The following is a 14221-nucleotide window of genomic DNA, read 5'->3' on the forward strand; positions in this document are numbered from 1 at the left end:
TGCAGATACCTCATTCTTCCATTCAGAAAACCACAGTGTGTCCCTGTAACAGTGCTGTCTGTTTTGACGGTGGTACTTTTATAAGCCCCTTTGATAATCTCCCTCAAAGAGAGTAACTGCTTTCAGTTGCTGCAGGGCTGCTTATTAGTTCCAGGATTTCTTGGACTCCCCTCATCTCTATTTTCATTCAAAGCAGCATAAGATGCATATTGGCCTCTGCTTCTTTGTTCTTACCACACTGACAAGTATTTCCTAAAAAGAAATATACCTAGAAAAAGGACACTCATGTCACATCTCAGTAGTAGAGAAATGGCATTGGAGACACAGGATTATGCTGCCAGAGTCTTGTTCACTCAGCTGTTGTATGTCAATTTCAACCAACTCCGTGCAAGGCTTCAAGCCTCCTTTGCAGTTTCTGAGTGTGTGTGTCCTCACTGTTGTGGACTGGGGTAGTTCTGTCTCCTTCGTCCGGAGCTCATTTTCTGGTCAGTGCTGGGACCACCTCCTGCTGTCTCTCCTATTCCCACTGTAAGCACACTCTGGCCCCAGATGGAGGACGATTGTTATATCTCCCTTTGTGGAGAATTTCCATTTGTTTTCTGCCACCAGTCCCTTAACGCTCCCATCAAACCCAGCTAGGACCCTGTGATCACTCATCCGTTTTGTTTAATCATCAGTCCGCCTGACTCCACAAGGCTCCTTAGTGAGCAGCCGGTGGGAGAAGAGAATGAAGACCCACAGGATTCACTGGATGAATGTTATTTGACTAGTTCAGTTGGCCATGACCTGTCAGACTCCTGTAGGCCTTACAGAGGTGTCTCATTCCCATGGGACCAACAGGGAGTCTTCTCAGCGCTTGCTGTAGATGGTGAGTACTCCCCTGGACAGGCCAGACAGCTCCTAATGGTTCCCCAGGTATCCTCTCTAGTCTTTGTAGTCAACAACCTCTATAGATTATGTCAGTCATTTCTGTAAACAAGCCCTGAGACTTCTGTTGATTTGAATCAGGCTGTTGGATCTAATTTGCAGAAGGCATCATGTGAGTAAGAGAACTTTCCTTTCCCCACGTCTCAGGATGCCTTCTGTCACCTGGACCACCTTCACCATTGCAGGCTGTTGGAATCAAGTGAGGCTGGAGACGGGAAGTGAGATGTGTGGGATGTGGCCCAGCCCTGCCAGGCCATGATTCAGAATGGGCAGGAGAGGTGAAAATCCCACACACAAATGGGCTGAGGTGAATGAATGGGACACATCAATTATCCTCGGATCCTTCCTCTTTGTGGATTCTGATCATGGCCTGTGAACAGTGTGTACAGCTGTGATACTGGCAGTGAGGCCACAGGAGATCTGCTCTTTCGCCCCATCCGCCCTGATCAGGGAGAAATGCTGTAGGCACAGCACAAACACTTGATCTTTAAAGACAACTTCAGAATTTTTGGAGGCTTTTCTCTACTTTCCAAACTAATCCTGTTGGGGATTCCTTGTGATGTTTGATGAAATATTTTGCCTTTTCCCATGCAAATGGAAAGAATTTTCAAAGCATAGTTTAATAAAACCCATTTGTTGGGAAAAGGGAGAGAAAACGAAATGAGGAAATGAAGCAGTGATATTTAAAATCAATGCTAGAATGTGATTCAAAATAGCATTTGAACATGGTTTTACTGGGCTTGAAATTGTTTCACATAATAAAGTTTTTAATTTCAGAGATGTTACCCTTCACACCAATGTGAATTATCAGTTAACCTTGTTCAGTATCCTGAAATCCAGTGATTAATGATGAATAAACTGTCTGGAGGGAAAGAGAAGGGCACAAGAGGCTGAGAGCAGTGATTCTAGGAAAAGCCCAGGAAGCTCTACAAGGTCCTGGTGCAGGGCTGGGGTCAGGAGGGGCAGCTCACATCCAGGGAGGAGTTGAACAAGGGGGATTTGGGAAGTGATGTTCCCGAAGAAAGAGGGGCCAGAACGTAGCAGGACAGTCCAGGCAAGGTGAGGATTTGAGTTCATGTAGGGAGAGTGGGGAGTACCAGTTTCCACAGGCTGAGTTAGACTGGTGAGACTGCTGATAGTGTGGAGAGACAGAATCAGAGGAAGCAGTTAGAAGGACGTTGGATCAATCACCCATGAGACTCAGACAGAGTGCGCCCTCTGGAAGACGACGTGGTAACAGACACAGGAGAGACACGTTTAAGAAGCACTGAAACAAACCTTGTTGAGCAGGCGGGTCTTGAGGGCGGACCTGTGAGGGGAGCCCCACAGCAATGGGGAGCAGGCCCCGTGGGCCATGAGCCCACCTGAGCCTGACCTGGACTGGATGAGCTACTTGAGCTCTTTGGTTAGCCCACTTTCTGAGAATACGGATTCATTTCACGGTGAATGTAAACATGTTTGATGAGGAGCAGTGCCTGGTGCCCCTGCAGGGGGGTGTAATATAAGGAATGTGCACTGTATCATCTCCCAGAAGAACCAGACATCCTGATTCTGTAGCTTCCAGTAAGGGACTCAGACCTCAGCTACCCTACTTACAGGTGCTAATATCCACCAGCCCACCCAGGACACATGTAGCCACAGGACGGATCCCCGTGTGGTGGCTGGAAGGCCAGTCAAAACACACGGGGAAGGGAGTTGAGAAGGCTCTAGAAGTGGGAAGAGTTCTCATAACTTGGTCCCCGTGCTATAGTCTCCCAAGTCCCTTTTCTAGTGGAATTTGAAGCCTTTAGGCCCTACTTCTCTTGTTACTTCTGTATTCTACTTAGACATCAACGATTCTTTGTCCTCCCTTCCCTGAGGCCTGTCCAGAACCTTGTCTCCAGGCTACAAGGAAAGGTCGCTAATAACAGACCCATAGTCATGACCTCATCTGCCTTCCAGTACCCTCTGGACCCAAGTGGGTGATTTTTGATCTCAGCGATGTTGCCGCCTGGCACCTGCCATCTCAGCGTCCCCAGGCACAGCCGTGAAAATGAAATCTCCTTCATGTCCATGACGTGTGCCTCTGTTGTCTGGCTGACTGGGTCGTCTCCGTGATAGGCAGCGACGGCAGAAATGGGTGTCATGGGAGGGGCTGACAAAGGGAAAGTTGCATTGGCCCTACTGAACTGTTCTCTCCTTTCAGGTGACTCCTGGGAGGACCGTCCCCAAGGGCCTTTGAGTTTCCAAGGGTCAGAGATGCAAGCTTCACAAGCACAACTGCAGACAAGCTCCCAGGTGACCCATCACCTGCAGCTGCAGCGGGACCAGCAGTTTGACTGTGGTGACGGCAACGCCAGGCTCGGCCTTTCCTCCACCGTGTGGGGCTTCACAGCCAACACTGAGTTTGGAGACCAATGGCCGCCCCTCCAAGGTAAGAAAGAAAAGGAAGCTGTAGTCCAAGAGCTGGTCGTTCCAGGGCTGGGGGTGGAGGAGACAGTGGGGCCTCTGCCATGCCCCTTTCAGGTCCTCTCGAAATCCTCAATGCCCTAACAGAGGGTAGCGAGCAAGAGCCTTAGATTTAGGGCCGGCTCTGCCCCAGGTCCTGGGTTTGCAAACGCCTGGTTTTTTAACTGAAGCAACTTATTTATCTTCTGAGGTATTCACTTCTTTTTTCCCTTATCTGACCTCCCGAAAGTTAAATCTGCCTTCCAGGGTTGTTTTCAGTGTTCAGAAACATAGTTCCCAGAGTCCCTGGTTCGATAAAACCTGCGTCAGCGCACCTGTGACTGTGTGTTCTCTACCCATGTATCTTGCTGGAGATTTCACACTTACACAGTGCGTGCAAATGCAGTCTCTCAGCTGAAATGCGGGACTTTGGATGGTCAACACTTTCTCTAGACCCCGTCTTCCCCCGCTTTCTCAGAAAGGCACGTTTGCCAGTGTTCTCTTCTCATCATCCATCCTCAAGCCAATTTTCCCCTGTCAGGTGCACTCAGTAACAGTGAGTTTCTAACGTTATGTAGCAACGTAAAGACTGACCGTACACTTCAGTCTGCTGTTTCACATGGCGGTTGTTTTTCTGTTTTTAGCCCTTTCTTTAAAAGAAAGAACCACCTTTGTAGATGAGGTGAGCCCCTCAGGTTCTTTTCTGATACTCCATTTAATTTGTCCTCTTCACTCATCTCCACGGTCATGTCCTCAGTTTTCTTACCATGATCCCACTCTTCTCTGATTTTCGTAAATGAGCTTTCAAACCCTCACGTACATGTCATCTCAGACGTATTCATCTTTCCCCTCTACTGCTCTCAGTATCTCCATTAGAGACTGGGCCCGCCTGGTGCTCATCTGTCAGGCAATGGCCTCATCTGAGAAATGAGGAGAGGGGAGGTGAGAGAAGAAGGAGCACCACTGACCACCTTACAAAGATCTCATGGGAAGGGCTCAGGGCATGTTAGGGGTGTGTGGCCATGACAAGTGCCATTAGCCCTAGTGGTATTTCTTTGTGTTCCCTTCCCTCTGGTCTCTCTTTTTCTTGACCTTGCCTTCCTACATTCCTGGCCAGGAATCAGCCCCACTGGCTCAGTCGCTCTCTCTCCTGCTCACTTTCCCCGGAGGCCCGAGTATGAATCCAGGCATCACAACAGATTTTGCTGCAATGCCTAGTCTTCATGCCCTTTATTCTCATAATCGCCCAGATCTAATAGTTCATGTTACCACCTTACCTCTCTTATTCCTCTTATATGTTTCTTTTTCCTTTTTCAAAGTCAACTCATCAGAGGCTGTTACAATGATGCATTGCACATCTCAGTTCCAATATCCATTTCTTCCTTTATACACACACACAATTGTGAGAGTTGTTGTATGTTTTTTAAACATCTTCCATGCCTTATTTAGCTTGAGTATGTATAAACATTATATATAGCGTATGAACATATATATGGGAAACATATGCTGATACACATATGTAACAATTTCCCGTTTGGGACTTCCCCAGTTCTTTGCATGTTGAGGTTTTGTTTCAACATTGAATTTGTTTACTTTCTACAATCCCTTCCCTTCCAGCAGTATAACCTCTGAATGCCCTGATTTCCTTGCCTTTGTCTTTTCTAACTGGGAAATTTTTGTTTTCATGAATTCTATTTTTCTTTAACAAATATTCTTTTGGCAATGTGAAGATGTTTTCCTCTTGGCAATCTTACCAGAAATACATAGTTTGGGGACGATCAACAAAAGTGAAAACTACCAAGGTGTCTCCACTGGCTTCACCTGGCAGGGACGTTGAGATGGCCTCTTTTGTTCCTGGACACTTTGCTTACTTGATGTTCCACTTGGAAGACGAGTAAGTCATTGTAAGGTCATGTATAACAGTGGATCCTGTTTTCTGTGGTTTTATCTTCAGAGCTGGATTTGGATGCTTCCATTGGAATGAAGAACCCCCCCAAGGTGGAGGGTGAGGGCTCAAGTGCCAGCCAACATGAGTGTCAAGTCTCTAGCAACAGCAATGCCTCCAGTGTCCTGAAACAGAAGATTCTGCGAAGAAAAGTGCTGCGCAGCAAGTGGAGAATTGCATGCAGATTCCCTGGACTTCAAGCTTAGGGGACAGAGGTAATCACATCTAGGCCCTTCCATGTACGTCTTCCCTGTTGCTCCTCATCTAAGATTACAGCTCAGACTCCACTCTCTTTTCTCTTCCTTGTTCCTTCACTGAAGAGTTGATCCTACCTGCGTCTGGTCTTTCCTCGGTTTTCCGTGGGAGTTGCCACCCTGCCAGGCCCTTCCATCCCCACTTTCTGTTTGTACTGTGAACTCTGCTGTGTTCCTGCTGCTGCTGCTGCTGCCCTGGTATTTCTTCTCACCTCTACTCGTAGCTACTGGGAAGCCCGGCCCCGCGGTCCTCCTCATCAGAAGAGCATCATTTAGGGCCCTGAACACGGGGTTCTTTGCCTGAAATCACACACTCCCTTGGTGTCATTGCCTTCCTTTCCCTACCCTTCCTCCCTCCACTCCACTGCCTCTTCCAGAATCACTGACGTCATGAATCACATGCACATGGGTTGGGTTTTGCAGAACACAGCTAGGACAACCTTCACTCCTCGACGTCTCCACGTGAATAAAATTGGTACAACTGAGGAATGAGAACCCTGGTTACAAGAACCAAATATAAATCTCTGTCATAGGTAGGAGCGCTGGACTGGCCTGGAGTCAGGTTTCTCGCCAGACACTGGTGGTCAGCTCTGTGCTAATGTCCATGGGGCTCCCAGTGCCTCACTGGAGCTGGCATTAGGTGGAGGATAGTAGATGGCACCCTAAAGGGACATTGGCCAAAAGCAGAGGCACAGGCCATGTGTTGACAGAACACAAAGAGCGTGACGTGCCTAGGGTTTCAGACCTCTCTTCCTTTTACTCACATGACTCTTACTACATGTTCAGTGAAAGTCCAGGAAAAAACATGGGCTGAGTTGGCATCTGACGCCAGGGAATCTAGGAGAGCATCCCAGTGAATTAACCTGGGGCAGATTTATGAAGACTCAGGTATACAGGATACAAGAAGATCATTGCCTCAGGCAAGGCCGTTTGAGAAGGCAAGTGATTTCCTCTAGACTGTGAGAAGGAAGGTGAAAAAAAATCTTCATGGCCAGCGGGACAGGAGTTCATGGTGGAAGTAATGAAGCGAAGGAAAAAGAAAGGTGTGAAGTAGTGTAGGTCTAGTGGGTAGCTCTAAATCTTGCTATCATGAAGAAACGCTGGGTGAGCTTGGATCTATCTAACATGAATGACTTGACCCAACCCCTTGATATTCTGATTCTAACGTTCTGAGGTGAGGTTTGGGCATTAGTATTTTGAAAAGCTCTGCTGACATGCATCTAGGGATTGGAAGGACTATGGATCTGGTGGAATATCAGGAAGCAGTAGAGGAGTGTCCCAAGGATCCCTGCTCCAGACAGCAGTCTGTTTCTGAATGTATATGAGGGATGCTCAGCCCATCCCTCCCTGGGACATGTGAGAAAGGCAGCACTTCGGTCCAGGTCAAGGGCAATCAAAAGTCAGTTGGTTGCTGAGGAGCCAGCGGTGGGGATCTGGCTAAGACTCTGCAGCAGCTGTGAGGTGGCGTGTCCCCAAACACTGGTGGGGCGAGGACAGGGGACCCTAGATTCTGCACCACAGTCTGCACGTTTGTTTCAGGAGGGATTTCTTCTAACGTGTGGATCTCACTTTTCCCTTCAGCCAGCCTCGGGCTCGACCTTCAGCTCCTCCTATCAAGACGATCCCGGGCTGCTCTTGCCTCTTCCAAACATGTGGTCATCCCCCCAGGCGCAGCCATCAACAGAACCCAACAGAGACCCACATTTGATCCCTCTGTCATTCTCCTTGTCCCTCTATCTCTCCTCTGTCTCTCTATCTCTCCGCTGTCTCTCTTTCACAGCTACCCAGTATTTTAGCTACTCTGAACAGATATTCCAATTTGGAAGAAACCGCATCATCAAATTTATTTTTCCTACTAGATGCAAAAAGTCTACGGCATGAAATCAAGTTCAAGTCCACACAGAACACTGCAGGGATCCTTTCCTGAGAATCATCATCACAACCACCAGCCCCATCCCATGATTATTATTGCAAAACACTGATTTGATGGGAGAACTCCCAGGCATCAGTCTCCAAACGTTACCCATTGAAAAGGAGACCAGCGCTTTGATGGATACTCAGCTTTGAGAGACCGTAATGCTCACTCCTCTCAATTGCCATCCTGTTCACACTGGCATCTGGAGCAGGTGGAAGAAGGCAACATGTCAGCCTGGACCTTCTCTGCCACCAGATGGGCTGTGCTCGGTGCAGCCGGCTTTGAACATGCAGTGTCCGTGCTGAACAGGTTTCGCTCGAGTTTCATCACAAGGAAGTTATCAGACAACTGTAGAATCTAGACCATTGAACAGGACAACTGGCCTGTCTTTTTCAAACTGCCAATGCCTCCACAAACGGGATGACAGAAAGGAGAAGAGTTATTTTGGGTTCCAAAGAACTAAAGAGATTGTGCTACTATATTTCTTTAGTTCTTTTGAGCCCAAAACCTCTCCTCACCTTACTGTGTTTGTCTTTAATGGTGGTGACATTGACTTGTTTGCAGAGGACAGGTCAGTTGTCTGGCTCAGAAGTCTACATTCTGCAGTTGTCTGACCCTTCCTCATGATTAAACTCGGGCCTAGCCTTCTGCCAAGGGCACCACATAGTGCACACTGTGTGCTTCCTAGCACAGCCCCTCTGGAGATGAAGAATGTCCACTTTGCCTGTCACCACTCTTGTCATCTTAGCATTGAACATTTGGCTATAGAGGGAGGAGCCAGTGAGATCCGTACATTGGAACACCCGTTTTTCTGTCTAGAATCAGTCATTTGACGAGTAGCTCTTCGAGAGTGTATAAATATTTTATTCTATGATTCTCATTCTCTAACAAACCAACAAAAAACCATTCTTTTACCATCCCTGATGGATCCCTGATGTGTGTCAATGACCATATTTGTGTTTGTACAGCGGAACTTTTCCAAATCAGTCAGTTTATTTGTACTGCTGGCATTGTGCTGTGGAAAAGACAATCCGTACCCCTTGCATTTCATTAAAAAGTTCTTTGGAGTTTTACTGTGAAGTTGTGTATTTTTCAATTCAGTGTTATAATCTATGATTCTCCTGCCTGATTTAGTAGGTATGGATATATATTGATAGAAACATTCCTGTTTCTCCTCTTCATTTTGATATCTTAAACTCTCCCACGTCTTTTAAGCTATATGTACCATTTGTAGCAGTTTGCATTCAATGTTTCTTTTCTCTCTGTTATTTTGTGTGTGCATATATGTGTGTGTGTGTGTTTTGTCTTGTATTTAGGAAAAACTAGATAGCTAGTGTTTAGCACTGCTGTAAAATATTTGTCATCTCAGTCCCTTAGTATGTTGTCACATTGTTTCAATTTGAAGTAGAAATTTTGAATGATATCTCTCAACTTCAACTTTTTACCAGTGTGACCATCAAGGACATTATTCTAGTTTTCTGTTTCCTTCTGTCTTTACCTACCACTTCTTATAATATTCTAGTATTCTGTCAACCTAGTCCAATGTATACCCTTTACATACCATTTTTTCCCACCTTGTCCCCGCCCCCTCCCCATTTTGTGTTAACTTCAGAAAAAAGTAGGGTAGGGACAAGAGCTGGAGGAGGAGCCCATGGGGGACTTTGGGGATCCCTACCTGCCCAGGAGGCTGCCCCACCCCAGGAGCGTCAGTGGCCTCGTCGCAGAGGTCCCAGGCCCCAACCAGGCTGCCCCGAAAGCATTGCCCATGAGACACCAGCTTAAATCTATAATTATATCTATTCAGTGGTGACCAGGTGTTCAAAAGTCAGACTTTCCTCGGTCACTTCTTGACATGTAGCGTTCATCCTTCAGGATTTCTAATGGTGTAAATGTGGGCTCCTTAACTTTCACGTGTTATCTACTTATTTTCTCTTGCTTTGATACATGGACAGCTTGGCTGAATATGAAGAACGTGACCACAATGACTTGCGTTGAGTTTTTAGAAAACATTGTCCTCCTCGGTAGGTTGTGTTGAGACGTGGAATGTAATCTGATTTTGTCCCACTTGTTGCCAAGGGAGGTCTGGAGCTTCACAGGAATTTTTTTCTTTAAAAAACAAATCTTTCAGCCCTAATAGGATGGGTGTTAAAGTTGAACATGCCAGTCTATTTCTCCCAGATATCTATGACTTTCTCTCTGACCCCTTCCCAGTATCTTTGATCCATTTCCTTTCTGTTCAAAGCTTTCATTTTTGAATTCAATGTGCCCTATGATTGAAGGCATGTAAGATTCTTTATACATTTTCATTGAGCCTGTTTTTCAGAGATTTTTCTTTACTTCAGTTTTTCCCTAATTACTGCCAATTCTCGTTTCCTTATCGTGTCTAGTTTGTGTTCTGGGTTCCCTTTCTTGTCTGTGTGAGTCTGAGTGTGTGTGTGTGTGTGTGTGTGTGTGTGTGTGTGTATCTGGATCTAAAATAGGTTTAGTTTAGAATATTTATTTTAGAAATAGTTCCTGTTTCATATTTTTCTTGTTTTTGTTTGATTTTGAGAGAAGTCTTTTCATGAGCTGAAATCTCTAACTCTATTTTTGTTTTTCTCTAATGTCACCTTAGAAGAAATGTCTGCTCTGTGATTTTCATTTCCACCAGAGTAGGATTGACCTGTGTGAGACACAGCAGTTGTAGGTGGGATCTAATGAATATTTAAGCAGCTTAGTCAGTTTGTTTTGTCTAGATCTCTTTGTCTTGTGCAATTACTGTAGCAGATGTAAGCTTTTGAGGAAAGGCATGGTGTGTCTCCTGGTTCTGAGATTCTATTTTCTTCCAGTTGGACCTTTAATTTCTACTGGTTGCTTCATTCTTTCTCTTCACTACAAGCATGCAAAGGACATTACCTTCATCTAGGTCTCACCGTGGCCCCCACAATTGTGCCTCCTGAAGACTGTCACCCTCTGGTCCTCTGCACTGCCCAACCTCTTCCTGGCAACTCCCCAGTCGTCAGAGCTGTAGTCCACCAGGTCTCAGGCATGCTGTGAGTTTGTCCCCTTGCTCATTTGTAGGTAATTTTTCCTGCGTTCCCTCCTTAGGATTCCCTCCCTGCTGTCCTCCCCTCTGTGTGTACTGTCTTGGCTGCTCCCTCTACTGCTGTGTAGCCCCAAGCCCTGGCTAAATACAAACCACCAGGAGTCCAGTGTTCTGTGGCCCCTGGTTCTTCAGGGGAAGTGTTCTGCATGGTGTCATTGACTCTAGCTTAATCCCTAGCCCTCTGAAATCGGTGTTGAGGCATTCAGCTCCCATCATCGTGGTGGACTTGTTATCTCTCATCATTCAATTTCAAATGCAGAATTTCAATAGGACACAAAAATTGACAGGACATCAAACAACAACAGCAGAAATAACAGAAAAATACAACATAAAAGAATTAGAAAGAACAGAACATCCCCATCTTTGTAAGCCATCTTCCACAATTATCAAGTACTGGTGGAACTTATTTCACTACAATCCCACCTACTTACCTTTTCCTGTATTATTGAAGTAAATGTCAGACCTCACACTTCATCTGGAATTACAGCACTGTGTTCCCCTCAGTGAGGACTCTTTCTGAAATTTGTATCATAGTATTACTGCTGTTGGTAAATGGACTCAAACTTTTGAATATCATAAAATAGACAGTGTTCAAAGCTCCCATGGTTGATTTTAAGTTAGTTTCTTTTTGGGGGTTCCAAAAACAAATCCACAAAGTGTAATCAGTAAGATATGTGTTAAGTCCCTGCATATACGTTTCTCCTGAGGTCCTCGCTCCCTCCCTCCTTCTTTCCTTCTCTCTCTCTTGCTGCTCCTGCTCCCGCTGTGTTCCTTGATCTCTTGCTCTCCTATGTTTGCAATTTATTTACTGAAATTACAGCCGTGTTTTTCTCTAGTAGCCCACAGCGTGAGTTTAGGCCCTGGGTATACATCCAGAGCAGCATTGTCCTAATAGAAAGAAGGTACACGCCACATATGTATTTAAACTTTTTCTAGTAGCTACACTGAAAACCAAGAAGTACACCATAATTGAGAAACAATCTTATACATAAGATACTTGAGTATCTATTGCTGCATATTAAAAGAACAGTAATTCTAAAGTATTAAAATTGTATTGAGTAGGAAAATTTTTACATACTCTGTTTTAAAATTTACATTTAAGTGAATTCCAATTAAGTAGAATTAAAATCCAGTTCCTCAGTCCTGCCAGCCATATTCTAAATATCCAGTAGCCCCATGGGTCTAGTCGCCACTGTGATGGTCCTGGGAGATATAGAGACTTACCAGGTTCATGTTTCACCTGTTGGCAAGATCACCTCAAAAGGGGTGTGTGCTCTCTGATCAGGAGGCATAACATGTCCTTTTTGATTCTTCTAAGGATATTAGCAGCCCTTTGATCCATTAACTGATTGTGTGGAGCAAAATGGTGCTATTCCATCATCACGAGTTACTTACCTGGACACTTGTATAGCGAGAAACTTCCCCAAAATCGTAAAGACTGTACACTTAGTGGGACAGCCTGCAGCTTAATGAGCTAATTCCTCAACATTGTGTGTGGTCACCAATTAGTTTCTTTGCTTTTTCTTTCTTTGTTTTCCTGTGCTCATATGAAATCAAGGTTTCAATCACACTGAAGTCTTTCAATGCATTGCTATAGAGTCCTTCCTGATAGTCCAACTGTCCACTCTTTCAGCAGTGAAGGTGAACTTACCCTGACCCCTGCGTCCCTTTGCTAAGATTCTAATAGTCTTTGAGACCTTTCATGATGTCACTGGGACAAACTGTTTCTGTTTCATCTTAAATATTTACTGCCCCTGACCTGGACTCAGTCCTTTCTATAAGACTCTGATGTCTTTATGTCAAACAGAGCATTCACAGAACAAACTGAATATCCCAGAGATACTCATTGGAATTGGTTTATTTAGGCCTTCCCAGTGGACAGAGCTAGGAAATATGTATTCATAGTGTGTGTGTTCATGTATTCACCTACAGTCACCAACATTACAATTCAAATTCAGAACTACAGGCTTAATATTGAAACTTCTGTGTCTGAAAGCAATCATTTTTTGTTTTAAGGACTCTTTCAGTAGTAGAAATACAATATCCTAGAAAGCCTCATTGCATTTCCCCATAGTATATGGACAAAAGATTAAAGATACAGCAAAGATTTTGCTAATGCCACAATGGAGGAAAGCAGTTTCTGGTTTGGTTACTGTCATTGGGTACACATAAATTACTGTGTTTTAGTGTTAGTCTCTTGGTATAGTTCTTATCCACATTGCAGTTCCACAAAAGGGGTGCACCGGCTCATTTTCAATGGCTAGGGGTGATACTTCCAATTTTATTCAGTGGGGGTTGGAAGGAATAAATTGGGAGTTTGCAATTGCAAATATTAACTACTATATATAAAATAAGCAAATAAGTTATAGGGAACTATATTCCATATCTTATATTAAGCTATAATGAAAAAGAATTTGAAAACGAATATACCTGTGTATATGTATGACTGAAACTTTAGGCTATACACCAGAAATCAACACAACATTGTAAACTGACTATACGTGAATTATAAAAACAGAACAAAATTTGACTTACTTTTGGAATCATAAAAAAGAAAAAAAGAAATGTGGTTTCCAACTCAAATCTAAGCAAGGAAGGTGTGATCAAGTATGGTCTACCCTTGAGTATAAGATCTGCAAGTGTCTCAAATGCCCGGGGAGAGATGGGTCAGGGAACCCTGATCTCCACAGACTCTAAAACCCAAGGCCTGTTCTCTTTCTGGCTGGGCTTGGGATGAAAGGAGATTTCAGGAGTGAAGTTTTAAATTTTAGCTTAACTGCAGCTTTTCATATCCAATGAGGACGTAGGACTAAGAAATTCTGAAGAAAATCGGAATAAGCCAGAAGAAATCAATGAAAATTTGGAATGAAATACGGCATCTGAAAGAAACCCAGAACTTCCAATTCAGGTCTGCAACCGTGAAGCCGAAAACTGAGACACAGGCCTCCTCGTGGCGGATCCGCGAGATCACAGCCCTCACACCGACCATTTATTCACAGGGACGGACGATGGCGCTGTTACAGGACGTGTGGTGTGTAGCAGCTCACTGTGCAGTGTTCAGAAGGCGCAGCCTCTGCCCTTTACCCCTGAAACCCAGGGTGACCCGACGAGGGGGTGGCACTGGCTGTGTCTCTTCGCCCTTAGTGGCCGGGCCGGGGCCTCCTATGTCCGCGACGGGCACAGTCGCGCGGGTGCAGCGGGGACACCCCGGGCTGGGTTCCCCCACCTGCCCGCTGCCAGGATGCAGCCACCCTGAAAAGCCCGTTTCCGGCACCCCTACTTCTCAGGAGGAGGCGGCAAAACGCGGGGGACGCGGCTTTCAGGCGGCGGTGGGAGGCAGTGGCTCGCTGGCTCGGGGAGCTCGTATACCGAGAGCGGCACAAAGGGGGAGGCGGGAGCGGGACAGCACGTCCACTCAGCGCTTACCTGAGGCGCCAGTTCGCTTTCCGGCAGCAGCGGAGTTGGGGCTGCGTGATAAAACACTGTTGGGCCGGGCCTAAAAGTAAGGTTCCACCGAGACTCGAACTCGGATCGCTGGATTCAGAGTCCAGAGTGCTCACCATTACACCATGGAACCGCAGGCCGGCCCGCCCCCTCCCCCGCTGAGCCAGGCGGCGCGCAGCCCCGCGGGCGCAGGACCCGCCTCCTGCCCGGCGCTCGCTCGCCCC

At 45.8% G+C, this 14221-nt stretch overlaps 1 protein-coding gene and 1 non-coding gene across 2 annotated transcripts in view; one reads left to right on the forward strand and one right to left on the reverse strand.

Annotated features, from left to right (window-relative positions):
* Nucleotides 1-8490, forward strand: part of LOC116281856 (NBPF family member NBPF4-like) — a 29545-nt gene extending 21055 nt beyond the window's left edge. Inside the window, exons 15-18 of the mRNA XM_072967865.1 lie at nucleotides 678-868; nucleotides 3113-3340; nucleotides 5309-5514; nucleotides 7135-8490. Of these exons, the coding sequence (XP_072823966.1) occupies nucleotides 678-868; nucleotides 3113-3340; nucleotides 5309-5505 (616 nt within the window). The 3' untranslated portion in view covers nucleotides 5506-5514; nucleotides 7135-8490. The remainder of the gene's footprint in view (nucleotides 1-677; nucleotides 869-3112; nucleotides 3341-5308; nucleotides 5515-7134) is intronic.
* Nucleotides 8491-14058: 5568 nt separating this feature from the next.
* TRNAQ-CUG (transfer RNA glutamine (anticodon CUG)) lies at nucleotides 14059-14130 on the reverse strand. Its single transcript has one exon. It is a non-coding gene; the product is annotated as a tRNA-Gln (tRNA).
* Between the last annotated feature and the right edge of the window lie 91 nt (nucleotides 14131-14221).

The sequence above is a fragment of the Vicugna pacos genome, chromosome 9 (assembly GCF_048564905.1).
Source record: "Vicugna pacos chromosome 9, VicPac4, whole genome shotgun sequence".
Classification (NCBI taxonomy): Eukaryota; Metazoa; Chordata; class Mammalia; order Artiodactyla; family Camelidae; genus Vicugna; species Vicugna pacos.